The 15,964-nt window shown below is 40.3% G+C and overlaps 1 protein-coding gene across 2 annotated transcripts in view; it reads right to left on the bottom strand.

Moving 5' to 3' along the window:
- Positions 1–15,964, bottom strand: part of LOC144755115 (ADAMTS-like protein 2) — a 319,957-nt gene that overhangs the window by 50,556 nt on the left and 253,437 nt on the right. For both annotated transcript variants that reach the window (XM_078643636.1, XM_078643645.1), the window contains one exon: positions 9,771–9,947. In XM_078643636.1, the coding sequence (XP_078499762.1) occupies positions 9,771–9,947 (177 nt within the window). The remainder of the gene's footprint in view (positions 1–9,770; positions 9,948–15,964) is intronic.

Below are 15,964 nucleotides of genomic sequence, written 5' to 3'. Positions count from 1 at the left end.
TCTTTTCTAGTGGTGCAGCTGTGAAAAGTACTGACAGAGTTAATGATCTTTTAGCCTGTGTGTGTCCCTGCACGACTGGGGTAATGTATTGACCACTATCGTAAAGGAAGCTTCAAATTGAATAACTCTTGTGCATTAAATATTGTTGCACTCTCATTAGGCAGAGGGAGAGGCAAATTATCTTGTATTGTGACAGAGAAATGTTCGGGATGTTGATGTAAGAATATGAAATGTGATCATATTGTACCAAATTGTAAAGGGTTGTACTTAAGTGAAGCAATTATTCAGAACCACAAAGAAACCAGATGCAATTTTTATAAAGTACGAACCGTATTTTTCCAAGAACTGGTGTGGAGTCTTTATTTTAGTGTTGAGTCATTGAGTTACTGGGAGTGGTTGTTAAGCATTACACGCCAGCCTTGGGGGTTTTAGCGACTCCCCGCTCTGTGCCAGGCTACCCTATGTAGTCTAGGTTTCCTAGGTCTAACAGGGCCTTCCTGTTCGGCGCGCACAGAGCGCGAAAAAGCGCAACGAAGCGCACAGCCTCTAACGAACCCTGCCAAGGAGCGGAATCTTGCTTGGAGTGCTCTGGGACAGTTTTAAGTTAAAAGAACTTGTGAATTAAGCCTATATGAAGCATTTGAAAGAACTCTTTACAACTAAAGGACTGTGGCCTCATTTAAAGAACGTTATACTGGTCTTGTATTAAGCCTGCATCTATCTATATATTTTTACATAAAGCATACGTATTTTTTTATACATAACTGCGCCTAGTGTCCATTTGTGGTGGGTCATTTTATTACTGTGTGTGATCATGAATGCTTAACTGACTAAGACGCCCTGAAGTTTAGCCTTGTCTGCTCGCGCCACACTACCTAGAGGGTGAGCAGGGGTTATTCTGAGGAGTGAGTCCCTTACCCTTACTAGAGGAGAGGGTCCCTGCTTGTCACAAGTGCATACCTGTGCCAACCAGAGACCCCCAAATCTAACAAATATGAAGGAGCCTGTAGTGGTTGCATGATTCTTTAATGAACAATGGAATTATACTATGTAATAGAACTGTGTTGAAGGGTGTTCTGGGATTGTAGAATGTCATGATTCATTGTACTGTTAACTGTATGATCTGCTGCATGCACTTTACTTCTCCTGAAGTTCATCTTGAATAAATACCTGAATACCACATCAAGGAGTTCATTTCTTAATGAAGATATCACAACAGAATTGGCGACGAGGATGGGCGCAACTTGTGATCTCAACCTCCACAGCGATTTCTTCTCTTTTAAAGATTCACTGTTTCAGCTTCGTTTTGCTACTCAACTCCAATCGTGAGTAACTCAAGGGAGCATTGAAAAAAAAAAAATGTATGTTCCTTTTGACTCTTAATTCGTGTGGGGAATATCACAACGTTGTGGCTCCAACGTTTCCCGTCCCGCAAAGGGATATAATGCTGAATGTATCCATACTCATAACCAGAATACCCATACCCAGGATATTTGAAGAAAAGGAGAAAATTGGCCACAATTGTTTGACCCTAATCTCTGAGAACTTTCAGGGGCTGATGTTCAATAACTTTAAGTCCCTCCACCCTAATACCGGTGGATCATTTCTTGTAACATACAGTTTTCCCATAGCATGCCTTCCCTTAAAACGAAACATAAGGGTCCTAAACCCTAGAATATCAACTCTTCCTCCTGTAAAACTTTCGGCAATAACATCATCAGTTTCTAACCACCCTCCTATTTTATCCACAAAGTGACTTTTCCACATCTCTTGCGGCACCACAGTGAACGGTGAACTCGAATCTACCACCAATCGTAATATAATTCCACTCACAGAAATATCGCAAAAAGGATTAAATGATGAGACATTAGAGGCTCCTGAATCCACTTTGTTCCACCTTGATGCAGAACAATTACTCTTATGTCGAACACGCACCTCTTTTTTGTTCTTTCTGTTACATCTTCGCGAAAAATGTCCAGTCATTGCACACTCCCAGCACAAGGTAGAACTAACAGGAAATTTTTCAACGTGAGCCACATGTGAATAACCTCCACCTCCAACACAATTTACGTTGGTACATTTCTCTATCTCATTACTTCTAAATCTTCTTCTAACATGGAAACCTGTTTTCCCTTCCTCAAACATATCGGTTTCAAGATTCTTATACCTTGTTCCCTCTTCTACCACTTCTCCTGCCGTTTCTACTGACGTCTTGTTACCTTGCGATAACATCGCTTTAGAACGAGGATTAGCCAATCCTGCCTTTCCAACAAAGGCAATAGTATCTGTAAGACAGTTAACCCCTAACTTGTCCTGTAAAGACCTGTTCCTGGTATGCCCAACAACCCGGTCAGAAGTTAATTCCTTGTAACACAGAGCAAATTCACAATCCTTCACTAACGCCAAAGGAGGATCTAAAGTCTTCTGGGTTTTGTTTGCACTATCACAATTGAAACATTCACGAACTTTTCTCTCTATATCAACCTCAATCTTAGGCCTCCAATACAAGACCTTTATGTTTCTCTTGGTGCGAGAGATTTCTGGGAGCTCTGCATGGCCTATATCCATAATCCTGTCTCTAATACCTGAATGAGGCACAATCCTTCCTCCCCTGCAAACAAATTCCATTTTCATACTCAGTTCATCTCGCACTTTCCAAAATGGCCTCAATTTTGGATCACCCTTAGCTTTGGTTGACCAACCATTAACGATTTTGTCCTTGACTGCATGCAAAATTGTGTCATCCTGGTATTCCTTCAGCCACACTTGTTCAGAAAGGCCAGGAACACTATCAAACACATCAGCTGCATTATAACCTTTCCATGGAACCCTGTCTAATTCTGAATTTTTGTTCCTGGTGGTAACCGTTTTTGATCCATTTGCTGTCTGAGACATTATTGATCGTTTTACAGAAAACGAAAACCTGAAAGAAAAGTGGTTAGTTATTAGAAATGACTTTTCCGCAACTGATGTCTAACACAATATCTAGACAATTATTTGAAATACCACTTCATGCGTGATATCTTCGTGAAACAACAATTGAAATTCGAAAAAAAAAAAACACTTAGTTAATAATGTGTTCATATAAATTTGAATAAACCACTTCGTGAATAATATTGTCAAATAAATTTGAATAAATCACTACGTGAATAATGGTTCCAATTAAATTCGAACAAACCACTTCGTGAATAATATTTTCATATAAATGGAAACCGCAGATACCAAACAATTCTTGTATTCGTTGAAAAATGAAAGCAACCACTAACTGAAAAATGTCTTCATGTAAAAGGGATACTAATTATATCTTCATAAAAAAAAAAAACTTCTTTCAAACACGAGTTACAAAGTGGCCTAATATCAGACTGATGCTTCAAGAAATTACTGTTACAAGTAAAAATGACTTGTTCCCGTCAGTGCTTCTGCCTTTCCTGAAATTTCCACAACGCAAGTAGTGGAACATATAACTCTTTTAAGTACAACCTGCAAAATAAATTGGGTTAGTAATACATACATACACGGTGGTCCAATATTAAACTGATGCTTCACGAAATTTCTGTTACACGTAAAAATGACTTGTTTCCATCAGTGCTTCTGCCTTTCTTGATATTTCCATCACGTGAGTAGTGGAACATATAACCCTTCAAAGACCTGCAGAATTTATTCTTTTTTTTTTTTTTTAAGATAGTCAACAACTGTATCACTAATCGTGATGATGCTATCGCGTTGGAAAGCGAGATGTGAGATGATGTTGACCGGCTAGCTGACGTGTATTCTACGTGTTGTAATTCCAAACTTGAAGTCGAAACAAGTAGTTCACTGGTGTAATTATGAGAATTGCCAGATTAAGAAGTAAAAGCTGTGTGCATCAGCGTGCACAATATTACTCCAAGAAATTGTATGAATATTCTTGTAAATAGTTGTCTGCGTCGAGTTCATTAAACTGTAAGTTCAGTAACTTGAAGATTGTCAAGATTAATGTTACTGAAAGCGTAAAAAGTATGTCGAGAAATATTTGCTGACAAGCTGAAAATACACACAATTGTCCTCAAGAATGCAAAAATAAAATAAAAGAATGGAGTATTTGTGGAAGTACTGGAAATATAATTGTTCTCTTTTAATCTAAAAAGCGAACGAAAAGAATGGACTTCAAGAATAAATTTCACGCTGCATGCACTTTTTAAACTTAATGATATGCTTCATGAAAAATGTGCTATCCAATTTGATTGCTGTGGAAAGCGCTTGAAAATTGAATAAAAGATAGTCATGAATACCCACTTGAAGACTGGAGAAAGCGCTCTTCGTTTCCGTGGTTTTGTTGTCCTAGTAACCACAAGATGGCGGTGAAGAGCGTGATGACGTTTGCGACGTTGAAGAAACACACGTAGGCGCGCTTTGATGCGATGGATGGATGCGCGAGTAGGATTCAATTGTCCAAAATGACGTTGCTGCGCGCATGAAGCTGTGAAGAGCGAGGGTGAGAACGCGGCACTCGGCAAGCGTTAAATGCTTTTTTTTTTTTTTAAAAAACGCACAACGCTAATAAGCCGAATCGCACGCTGGAAAGTAAAGCCAGGAAATATTTCCCCAAAATGATGAGGCTTTCATCAAAGTATGCTGTAGTTCTTCCACCTCTCCTCTTTCAAAACAGTTAATTGTAGAAATACACGCGAGGGCTTCAAATTGAGTTCAGAAGATCAGAAGAATTTTTTTTTTCAAGAAGCTTATTTTTCCTGTTATGGTCTCTAAAGTGCATGCAGCGTGAAGCTTATACTTGAAGTCCATTCTTTTCGTTCCCTTTCAAAATCGAAAGCAATAAAAGACCACATTTATTTCCATTATCTATTATCCTGTAACCTGCAAATATTTACCGTATTCTATAAAAAAAAAAAATATTTTTTCAACATTACATTCTTGAGGACAATTGTGTGTATTTTCAGCTTGTCAGCATAGATTTCTTGACATACTTTTTACGCTTGCAATAGCATTATTCTTGACAATCTTCTTACTGAACGTACAGTTTAATGAACTCAACGCTGACACCTATTTACAAGAATATTCATACAGTTTTCTTGGAGTAATAATGTGCACGCTGATGCACACAGCTTTTACGTCTTAATTTGACATTTCTCATAATTACACCAATTAACTACTTATCTGAATTTCAAATTGTCCTCTGAAATTGATGCTATTCCTGGCAATACCTCCTATGTTGGAACGTCTCTTAAAGGATCCAAGTACTGGTTTTCATCCTCATCTTGGAATTACAACACGTAGAACACACGTCACCTAGCTGGACAACATCATCTCACATCTCGCCAACGCGATAGCATCATCACGATTAAATCAACAGTTGATAACCATCTTAAAAAAAAAAAAAATTTAAAATTCTGCAAGTCTTACTTATAAGGGTTACATGTTCCACTACTCACGTTGTGGAAATATCAAGAAAGGCAGAAGCACTGATGGAAACAAGTCATTTTTACGTGCAACAGAAATTTCGTGAAGCGTCAGTTTAATATTGGACCACCGTGTATGTATATATTACTAACCCAATTTGTTTTGCAGGTTTTACTTAAAAGAGTTATAGGTTCCAAGGGATAATTAGTATCCCTTTTTACATGAAGACATTGTTCAGTTAGTGGTTGCTTTCAAAATTTTTTTTCTTTCAACGAAAACAAGAACTATTTAGTATCTTTGGTTTTTATTTATATGAAAACATTATTCACGAAGTGGTTTGTTCAAGTTTAAAGGGAACTATTATTCACGTAGTGATTTATTCAAATTTATGTGACAACATTATTCACGAAGTGGTTTATTCAAATTTATATGGATACATTATTAACTAAGTGGTTTATTCGAATTTCAATTGTTATTTCACGAAGACATCGTACATGAAGTGGGGTTTCAAATAATTGTCTAGATATTGTGTTAGACATCAGTCGCGTAGTCATTTCTAATAACTAACCAGTTTTCTTTCAGGTGTTGTTTCACGAAGACATCGCACATGAAGTGGTGTTTCAATTAATTGTCTAGATATTGTGTTAGACATCAGTCGCGAAGAAGTCATTCCTAATAACTAATGGAACTATTATTCACGTAGTGATTCATTCAAATTTACTTGACAACATTATTCACAAAGTGGTTTATTCAAATTTATATGAATACATTATCAACTAAGTGGTTTATTCGAATTTCAATTGTTGTTTCACGAAGACATCGTACATGAAGTGGGGTTTCAAATAATTGTCTAGATATTGTGTTAGACATCAGTCGCGAAGTCATTTCTAATAACTAACCAGTTTTCTTTCAGGTATTTGTTTTCTGTAAAACACTCGATAATGTCTCTGACAGCGAATGGATCAAGAACAGTTACTACCAGGAACAAGAATTCAGAATTAGACAGGAATCCATGGAAAGGTTATGGTGTAGCTGGTGTGTTTGATAATGTTCCTGGCCTTTCTAAACAAGTTTGGCAGAAGGAATACCTTAATGACACAATTTTACATACACTCAAGGACAAAATCGTTAATGGTTGGTCAACCAAAGCTAAGGTTGATCCAAAATTGAGGCCATTTTGGGAGGTGCGAGATGAATTGAGTGTGGAAATGGATTTTGTTTGCAGGGCAGGAAGGATTGTACCTCCTTCTGGTATTAGAGACAGGATTATGGATATAGGCCATGAAGGGCACCCAGGAATCTCTCGTACCAGGAGAAACATAAAGGTCTTGTATTGGTTGCCTAATATTGATGTTGATATAGAGAGAAAAGTTTGTGAATGTTTCAAGTGTGAAAGTGCAAACAAAACCCAGAAGACTTTAAATCCTCCTTTGGCGTTAGTGAAGAATTGTGAATTTGCTCTATGTTACAATGATTTAACTTCGGACCGGGTAGTTGGGCATACCAGGAACAAGTTATGGGTTAACTGTCTTAGAGATACCACTGCCTTTGTTGAAAAGGCAGGATTGTCTGATCCTCGTTCTAAAGCTATGTTATCGCATGGTAACAAGACGTCAGTAGAAACGGTAAGAAAAGTGGTAGAAGAGGGAACGAGGTATAAGAATCTTGAAACCGATATGTTTGAAGAAGGGAAAACTGGTTTTCGTGTTAGAAGAAGATTTAGGAGTAATGGGAAAGAGGAGTGTAGCAACATAATTTATGTTGGAGGTGGTAGTTATTCACATGTGGTTCCCTTTGAAAAATGTCCTGCTAGTTCTACCATGTGCTGGGAGTGCGGAATGAGGGGACACTTTTCGCGTATGTGCAACAGAAAGAACAAAAAAGAGGTGCATGTTCGACATAAGGGTGATTTTTCTGCAGTAAGAGGGGACGAAGTGGATTTAGGAGCTTCTAATGTCTCATCATTTAATCCTTTTTGTGATATTTCTGTGAGTGGAATTATATTACGATTGGTGGTAGATTCGGGTTCACTGTTCACTGTGGTGCCGCAAGAGATGTGAAAAAGTCACTTTGTGGACAAAATTGGAGGGTGGTTAGAAACCGATGATGTTATTGCCAAAAGTTTTACAGGAGGAAGAGTTGATATTCTAGGGTTTAGGACCCTTGTGTTTCGTTTTAAGGGTAGGCATGCTATGGGAAAATTGTATGTTGCAAGAAGTGGTCCACCGGTATTAGGGTGGAAGGACCTAAAGTCATTGAACATCAGCCCCTGAAAGTGCTCAGAGGTTAGGGTCAAACAGTGGTGGCCACTTTTCTCTTTATATTCAAATACTCTGGTTATGGGTATGGATGCATTCAGCAATATATCCCTTTGCGGGAAGTTTTGTCCATTTCTCGTTGGTTTGGCTGCTGGAAGTAGATCACCTAATTATAATAATAATTAAGGGGAATTTTATCCTACTCTTCAGCTAGAATAAACAAGATGTCTACAAGTCTACAAGATTTTGTGTATAAGATACTGTGTGTTCCTTGCTTATTAATAGGCATTCTTTGCCACTTTAGGGAATTATCCAGGACCCAGAGCATATTTAGTGTATTGATGCAGTATTTTAAGATACTATGCCTGTTTAAACTTATATGCAGATATTATATGTTATGTACAGTTTCTAGCAAATTTCTGGGGTGGTATTAAAAGAGGATGGAGAAAATATATATTTTCTGGGGTTAAAATGTGACCTTAGTCCCAAGATTAAAGTGTTCCGGAAACCTGTTGGACCAATAGAGGTATAGGAGCATAGTTTGACAAGTAAGTGTGTTTAAAAAAAAAAAAAAATAGTATCCACTGTTACTTTCGTATTAGGTTGCCGTAACTATGGTGTCCCAATATAAAGCAGATTTGTTGTAGAATTTTGCAACTAGTTCAGTTAGTGAACTAAAATTCATTGCTTGAGGAAGTATTAAAAAAAGAAATTTATATATACATAGCAAACTTGCTACTAAAGCTTAAACATCGCAAAAGTAATGAAGAACTCTCTCCTTAGCTTAGTTGTATAACCAGAAGCTAATTTTAATTCAGAAGACGTGGTAGATAGTGGTAGAGAGTTGTAATAATTAATTGTTTTTTTTGTTTTCAAATTTTAAGGAAGGGGATGTGCAGGGTGTAGCAATTAGTCTGGTCCATCCATCTCTTCTGTTAATTCCACGCATGTTTTAGAAATCCCTGCAGATCAAATTACCCAGGTTCCTTCTACAGATGAGATACGATATGCTGGAGTGACAAACTCAGGCAGTTCAACGTTTGTAAATATTTATTTATTTGTTTATTTTTAGTTTTATAAAGAAGGGGGATGTGTAGTGGTTGCATGATTCTTTAATGAACAATGGAATTATACTATGTAATAGAACTGTGTTGAAGGGTGTTCTGGGATTGTAGAATGTCATGATTCATTGTACTGTTAACTGTATGATCTGCTGCATGCACTTTACTTCTCCTGAAGTTCATCTTGAATAAATACCTGAATACCACATCAAGGAGTTCATTTCTTAATGAAGATATCACAACAGAGCCTTTGTGGGGTTCCGTGAGTCTAGATTCTCCTGAAGAGTCCCTTTCTCTTCTGAGCCCTGCTTAACACATGTGTACAGGAGGAGCCCTGTATGCATGTCCTCAATGTTTGAGACAATAAATACTCATAGATTTCTGAACAGTGATAGTAAAAGCATTAAGGTAACATGTTGTTCCTGCTTATATTTCACACGCTTTACATAAACATGTATTCCCTATCAGTGTTTGCTTTTTCCTGAATTAAACCTCAAATAAACATGTTTATAACGTTATAAGCTGTAAGTGGTCAGTGAAATGTTACACGTACTAAAAATGGTATGTTTTGCTGTTTCTAGCCACACCCCTGACTCTGCCTACTGATCCAATCTTTGGTTATTCCCGCCCCCTGATTCTCCACCCACAGTTCCCCTACTTTTTTTCCCCACTTCGACCACTGGACCAGATGCCTGAACTTGGCCTCCTTAAACTATCCCACATTGCCCCTGACGAAGCTGAACTAGCTTGGTGGAAAGCTGTACGCCATTAAGGGTCGTTTCTGGAACTCCCTAATATTCCATCTCTGGAACAATTCCTACACCTGATCCTTTGGGAAGCATCCGAAGATCAGGTTTTATCAAAGAGTATTTACTCTCCAGTGACATTAGGAACCCCCCTCTCCCCCTTCTTGCCTTCAACCTTTCCTCAGTATTCCTGTTGTCCTGTAGCACACTCTCGTCACCTGAGCGTATTACAACAACATTAAGTAAATAAATAAATAAATAAGCTTTGGTGTGGCCTGCAGCCACCATGCATAGGCGAGGTCTAGTACCTGAGACCAAGAGGTGGTAAACCAGGTGGAGCAAGGCCTCCGGAAGCAGGCAGTCAGCACCTCCGGCTTGCTGGAGAGGTCACAGCGTTCTTCAGGGTACTCTTTATACGCCCCGTGCTCCAGGCCTGCACACACAACACGGCGAGTTTTCTCTCCACGTCCACAACTGGCATTGCACTGGAAGAGAGAGCATTGTTAGCAACAGAGAACAAGAGGAATTGGGCAAAGAGGTACGTATGGTTATTTAGTCTGTTCTGCCATTTTGGAATGCTGTTAATGACAGGTGTGAGTAAAATACATGGGATTCTATAATCCCTGTATAAATGGCAGTTTCAGTTTTTTTTTATAATTGGTACCTTGTGACGCACCCAAATGCCGATTATAAAGTAAAGGTGTGAGAACTGAAATATTATAAGTTATTACAGTTGAGTTCTGACGTCACAGTGCCTGCTGCCCGCAGCTCCGTCCATCACCACCCCCTTTTGTACCGCAGCCGAGTGAAAGGCAGGTCTGGTCACATAGCATAACTGAATAAGCAGTTTAAAGAAACAAAAACGGAACGTTGCTTTTCTTTCGCCTGCTCTATTTTAGTAGCTTACAATGACGAGCAGAGAGAATGTGTTTATTGTTTGCACTCCTTAGAGAAAAGATAGAATCTTCCTGTATGGTTCAAGTGACTGCAGCTTTTTTTAACTGACTTGTACTGAACTGTTTGCAATATCTCTTTGTCACAAATATATACCAGGTTTTTGATATTATTTGTATTCGTCATATTTGCAAACATGCTCATTCTTTTATATGAAAGGGATACGCGCCAAAGTTGTAAGTGGTTTGTGGGAAAGGAGATGGTGTGCCAGGTATTATATGTAAGGCTCGCCGTTTTCCGTTTTGACTGATCTTGACAGATAAATACACACAGAAAACATTTTCTTTCTCGTCTGTAATTATTTTTGAATGAGGATAAAAATGGAAATTGGGTTGCTTTTTGAGTAATTCTAGATACTGTCTACCATGACTACCAGGCTAAAAGCTGTGTTGCTAGGTAAGGGGGTTAAAAAAGTAAGGTATTTTAATAAAGAGGCTTTAACAGCAATAGATATTTACAAGGATGATACTGAAATTTGCATATTTTCATGTAAGTGCATTGCTTTATTTTCTGCGGGTGTTCACAGCATTGAAACCTGGCGTGCATTCAAGAATGAGTGCATGTTTATTGGTTAAATAAATGTGGAAATATTCAAATTTCAGCTTCATTTTTACACAGAATTCAAAATAAATATGGATAAATACAGATATAGACGGAAATGTAAAAAAAATAATACCATAACACCAGGAGACCTAATTATATGGGATAAAGGCCCCTTCGGCGTCCATAACCTTATAAAAGAACTCGACCTCCGGCTTCATTCCTCGACGTAGCTACGGAACTCCTTGGTGGCTTGCAATATCTTTATAATGTTCAGCAAGTGCTCCTTTATCCCTTATATAATCCTATGTAATAGCAGACAACATATTGACCTTGGAACGATGAAAAGCTGACTGGGCCTTGTAAGGATTCAAACTTGTGACATGCAAATCCCACCAGATGTCAGCATTCAGCATTTAACTCACAGAGCAATTTTTTGGAAATCAATGTTTTTGTTAAGTGACAAACAAGGTGTGCTGTATCTACACCACCTACACGTGCACTATATTGTAAACTATTCATGTAAATGAAGGCAGAGACGTTTTAAGGCATGGGCAAAGTGGGCTCTGGCTGCCCAGAGCCCCAGCTTTTCATGTTATGCAGAGTCTTGCACTGATGACCTTGAATAATTCTTAAACAGATAGTTTTAAATACCTTTTTCATTAATGTATTTTTAATGTGAGTGATGTGTGAGAGTCTATTACAGACAGTTTACAGAGAAATGTGTTTGTTTCATGCAAAACCCATACAAACGCTTTTCTTATTAGATCAAACAAACGAGAGGGTCACAGAGAATATTTGCAGTAATAATAGTGAGCTGCTGCTAATGTGTTACAATATTGAAAACACACATGACTATCCCTCAATATTAGATGTATACACGTTTAGAGTGTGAACAAGTGTGTCTATTCACTGCCAGTGACCTGGCCAAAGAGGGCATGATACAGCTGAAACTGAATCATAAGATCAAAGATGTTCCGAAGAGGGCCACCCAAAATACGTTTGGCCCTAGTCCCCAAAAAACCTTAAGGTTTCCCCGTCTGATGGATAGAAGAAGGTTAGGAGTGATCTGGCAAACCAGCGGTGCGCCATGTTGCATCCTCAAGAAATTACAGATCACCAGGGAAGTTAGTTTATGTTCAAGACAGCGGATCAGTCCATGGGGCAGAGAAAGTAAGAAGTGGTCAACACATGGTGAGATGGGATGGAAAAGAAGAAAGGGTAGCGCCTGAAGCAATGGAGAAAAATGAAGAGGTCGAGAGGGCAGCACATTTATGGACAAGAATAGGACAAGTTTACAGCTTTAGAGCTATAATTGAGAGTCTGCTGCCCTCTTGTGTCCATAGGGGGAAGAGTCACCCAAGTCACAACAGACTTGTTGGGAGTTCTTTACGCACCACTAAAAGGGACACTGTGTATTTGTATGTATTGGCTCAAATGAATATATATATATTTTTTTTACACAGAGGTTTAGATGTTGTGCTACACAAGCAAATGATGGACGGAATGCTGAATAAATTATACATTCACCCCCAGGCAAGAGATCTTGGTTAAATCGTCATTCTTTTGCTCACCACCCCTGTTTAGACCCAGCCATGTGCAAATCCATCTTGACCCTGTGCCTCATGGGATCAGTCCAAACCGAACTGCCAAGCCAGTTCCTCCCTGGACCGGAAACACGCATCCTTGGACCGGTTTCTGTATATTACCCTTTATCAGCCAGGCTAGCTTGAATCCAGTGGCACAGTGAGCAAGGGACCCACGTCTGGGCATACCCATCCCACTTAAGGTGAAAAGTGCTACTCAAACAAATGATGGACGGAATGCTGAATAAATCATACATTCACCCCCAGTCAAGAGATCTGGGTTAAATCCATTGTTCTTTTGCTCACCATGCCACCCCAGTTTAGACCCAGCCATATGCAAATCAGTCTTGACCCTGTACCTCATGGGAACAGTCCAGACTTGACTGCCAAGCCAGTACCTCCCTGGACCAGAAACAAGCATCCTGGGACCGGTTTCTGGGTATTATTCATCAGCCTGGCTAGCTTTTATCCCGTGACACAGTGAGCAAGGGACCCACATCTTGGCATACGCATCACACTTAGGGCGAAAAGTGCTACGCAAACAAATGATGGACATTCACCCCCAGTCAAGAGATCTGGGTTAAATCCATCGTTCTTTTGCTCACCATTCCACCCCAGCTTAGACCCAGCCATATGCAAATCAGTCTTGATCCTGTGCGCTTGGGAACAGTCCAGACCGAACTGCCAAGCCAGGTCCTCCATGGACCGGAAACAAGCACCCTGGGACCGATTTCTGGGTATTACCCTTCATCAGCCAGGCTAGCTTGAATCCAGTGGCACAGTGAGCAAGGGACCCACGTCTGGACATACCCATCCCACTTAGGGCAAAAAATGCAATACAAAAGGAATGCGTCTGAAAATCTCATGATAGGTGGTGGAACACAAACCAAGGTAGTCAACTGAGGCAACTTGCAAAGATGTTGGTGAGTGCTGAGTAGTCAAGCCAACGAGTGCTTTAGGTCAACTTTTTCTCTGATCTCACGAGATGGCTCTTCACTCTGGTTTGAAACTTGCTGTGTGGGAGATTTGAAGCTGGAAGCCGTACAAGATGGTGTCTGCGTCGTCTGGAGGAGTGCAAGTTCCTTATGAGTATGTGGCAGGTTAGAATGGCGACAAGATAGTGCATCGTAACACTATAAACCATTTGGAACACTATGAACAGCTTGGAAAGGCCTGGTTTCAGCTGAGAGCCACCAAGTTTTGTTGCAAAAGTGGAAGGAGTGCCTATAGACTAGGGGCCAGATTCATCAAGCGAAATGCGCTCGCAAAAGGGCCAGATTCTGAGAATCTGGCCCTTTGCGAGTGCAATTTTTGCATTTGGGATTCATCATCCCAAATGCAAAAATCGCTAATAAAGAATTCGCTAATATGCGAGGATTAGCATTTAAGGAATCTCTATTAGAGATTCTTTAAATGCTATTCATGAAACATTTAAAAATAGCGAATTCGCAATATAGGACCGCTATTTACCACAAAGTCAAACCTCGTGGTAAATAGCGAAAACTTAGAAAAATGCAGTTTAATGCATTTTTCTAAGTTGCATGTTACACACACACATGTCCTTTGGACATGTGTGTGCACAACATCAGTGTGAATTCACATTTCAGGGGTGCTACAGGGTGTCCTTTGGACACCCCTGCACCCTTGAAATCGCATCCTTATTTGCGATTAGCAAATTGCTAATCGCAAATAAGGAATAACTCCCCAGTCATTCCTATGGGCCTGTAGGCCAATAGGAATGCATGGGGAGTTATTTTTTTTATTTGCGATTAGCAATTTGCTAATCGCAAATAAGGAACATGTAGGAATCGCAATATTTTTTGCAATTCCTAAATGAATCCCGTTTTGCAAGTCCTTAATAGCGATTCCTTATGAATCGCTATTAAAGACTTGCAAAACGGGTCTTTGATGAATCTGGCAGTATGCGCCTTAACTGGCGAGGAAAAGGGATATTAACAGATGTCCACAAGGGCTGTTGCACCTACCCAAAATAATAAGCACCAGAAAATACTAGTACTAGCAAATTACTGATAACATTGGAATGTTGGGAGCTCCACTGAAGACAAAGGAGTGCTCCGGGCTTCTAAAGGCTGGTAAAAGCCCGGAACGCCAACATTCCAATGATGGTTATTCACAGCTTTTGCTGTGAATAAAGGCCTCATGGAGCCCTCGGACTCACTGAGGCCTTTGTTTTATTTGTTAGAATATTCTGCTCTCTAGTGGCAGAATATTCTATTAGCCTTATAGCCCTCCGAAGCTGGGCTATACCGGCCAATAAAGACCCGTTCCCTTGTTAAAGGCTGGAGTAGGCCGTTAATGGCCAGTACAGCCCTCTACGGCAGGCTATAAGGCTATATTAGTGCTCTAGTGTTTTGGAATGAGAGACAAGGACATATTTTATTTTTTGCACACTTGGGGGCAGATTTATGTCAGACTTGCGCCACGTTTACACGTGGCGCATCCTGCGACCCATTTACAACGTGACGCATCTAGGCAGATGCGTCACGTTGTAAAGCCCTGCGCCACATGTGGGCGTTCCGGCGCAGGGTGGGCGTTCCGGGGCAGGTGCGCTTCGCAAAAGTTCCTGCATGAAATCTACAGGATTTCACGCAGGCACTTGTGCGACGCTGCTACGTCAATTCCTTACGCCTGCTTGAAGCAGGCGTAAGGACTGACGCAGCACGTTAAGTATAGGGCACACCCGAGCATTGCTGAAGTCGCGTCGTGCTTGCGACGCGACTCCAGCGATGCGCCGCCCTTATGTGACGAGATGCGTCACGCATCTGCCTACCCTTGCGCCACGGCGCGGCGCTTTGTAAATGCGGCGCATCCGCCGTGACGCAAGTGTAGTTTTGCGTGACGCATTTGTTCTGGCGCATCTCTGCTGATTTGCTGCGATGCGCCAGAACTCATAAATATGCCCCTAATTACTTTGTATCGCGCTGCTGTGGCAGTGGTAGTAATAAGCTCTTAAATATTCATCAAAGAGTGGAAATGTACACCAAGATTAGTAACAGAGGAGGCAAAGATCAGGCTGTCAGACGGGAAGTGGACTATGGTAGCCGAGGCGATGGGGGCAATGGTGGGAAAGTAGAGAACCTCTATTTTGAAAGAGGGACTGGAGAGCCGTCCAGTGTAAAACTGCGGTCAGGGAGGTAAGGTGAGAAGGTAGGAAAAGAGAAGTATATCTACATGTCTTTTGCGTAGAGATGGTAAGAGTAACCAAAAGAGAGCATGGTGTTACCAAGTGAGGTGGTGTACAGAGAGAACAGGATAGGGCTCAGAACTAACCCTTCTGGCACCATCAGTCAGTCAGGAGAAAAACCTGTGAAGAGTTCTGTTGCCGATGCTAATGGCTTGGTCACATGGTAGCAATATGGAGTAATCCACTGTGTCAAAAGCTGCAGAGAGGTCAAGAGGAT

This window comes from Lissotriton helveticus, chromosome 1_1 (genome assembly GCF_964261635.1).
Source record: "Lissotriton helveticus chromosome 1_1, aLisHel1.1, whole genome shotgun sequence".
In the NCBI taxonomy this organism is placed as follows: Eukaryota; Metazoa; Chordata; class Amphibia; order Caudata; family Salamandridae; genus Lissotriton; species Lissotriton helveticus.
Note: the sequence above shows the minus strand (reverse complement) of the source record. Positions and strands in the feature narration are given on the sequence as shown.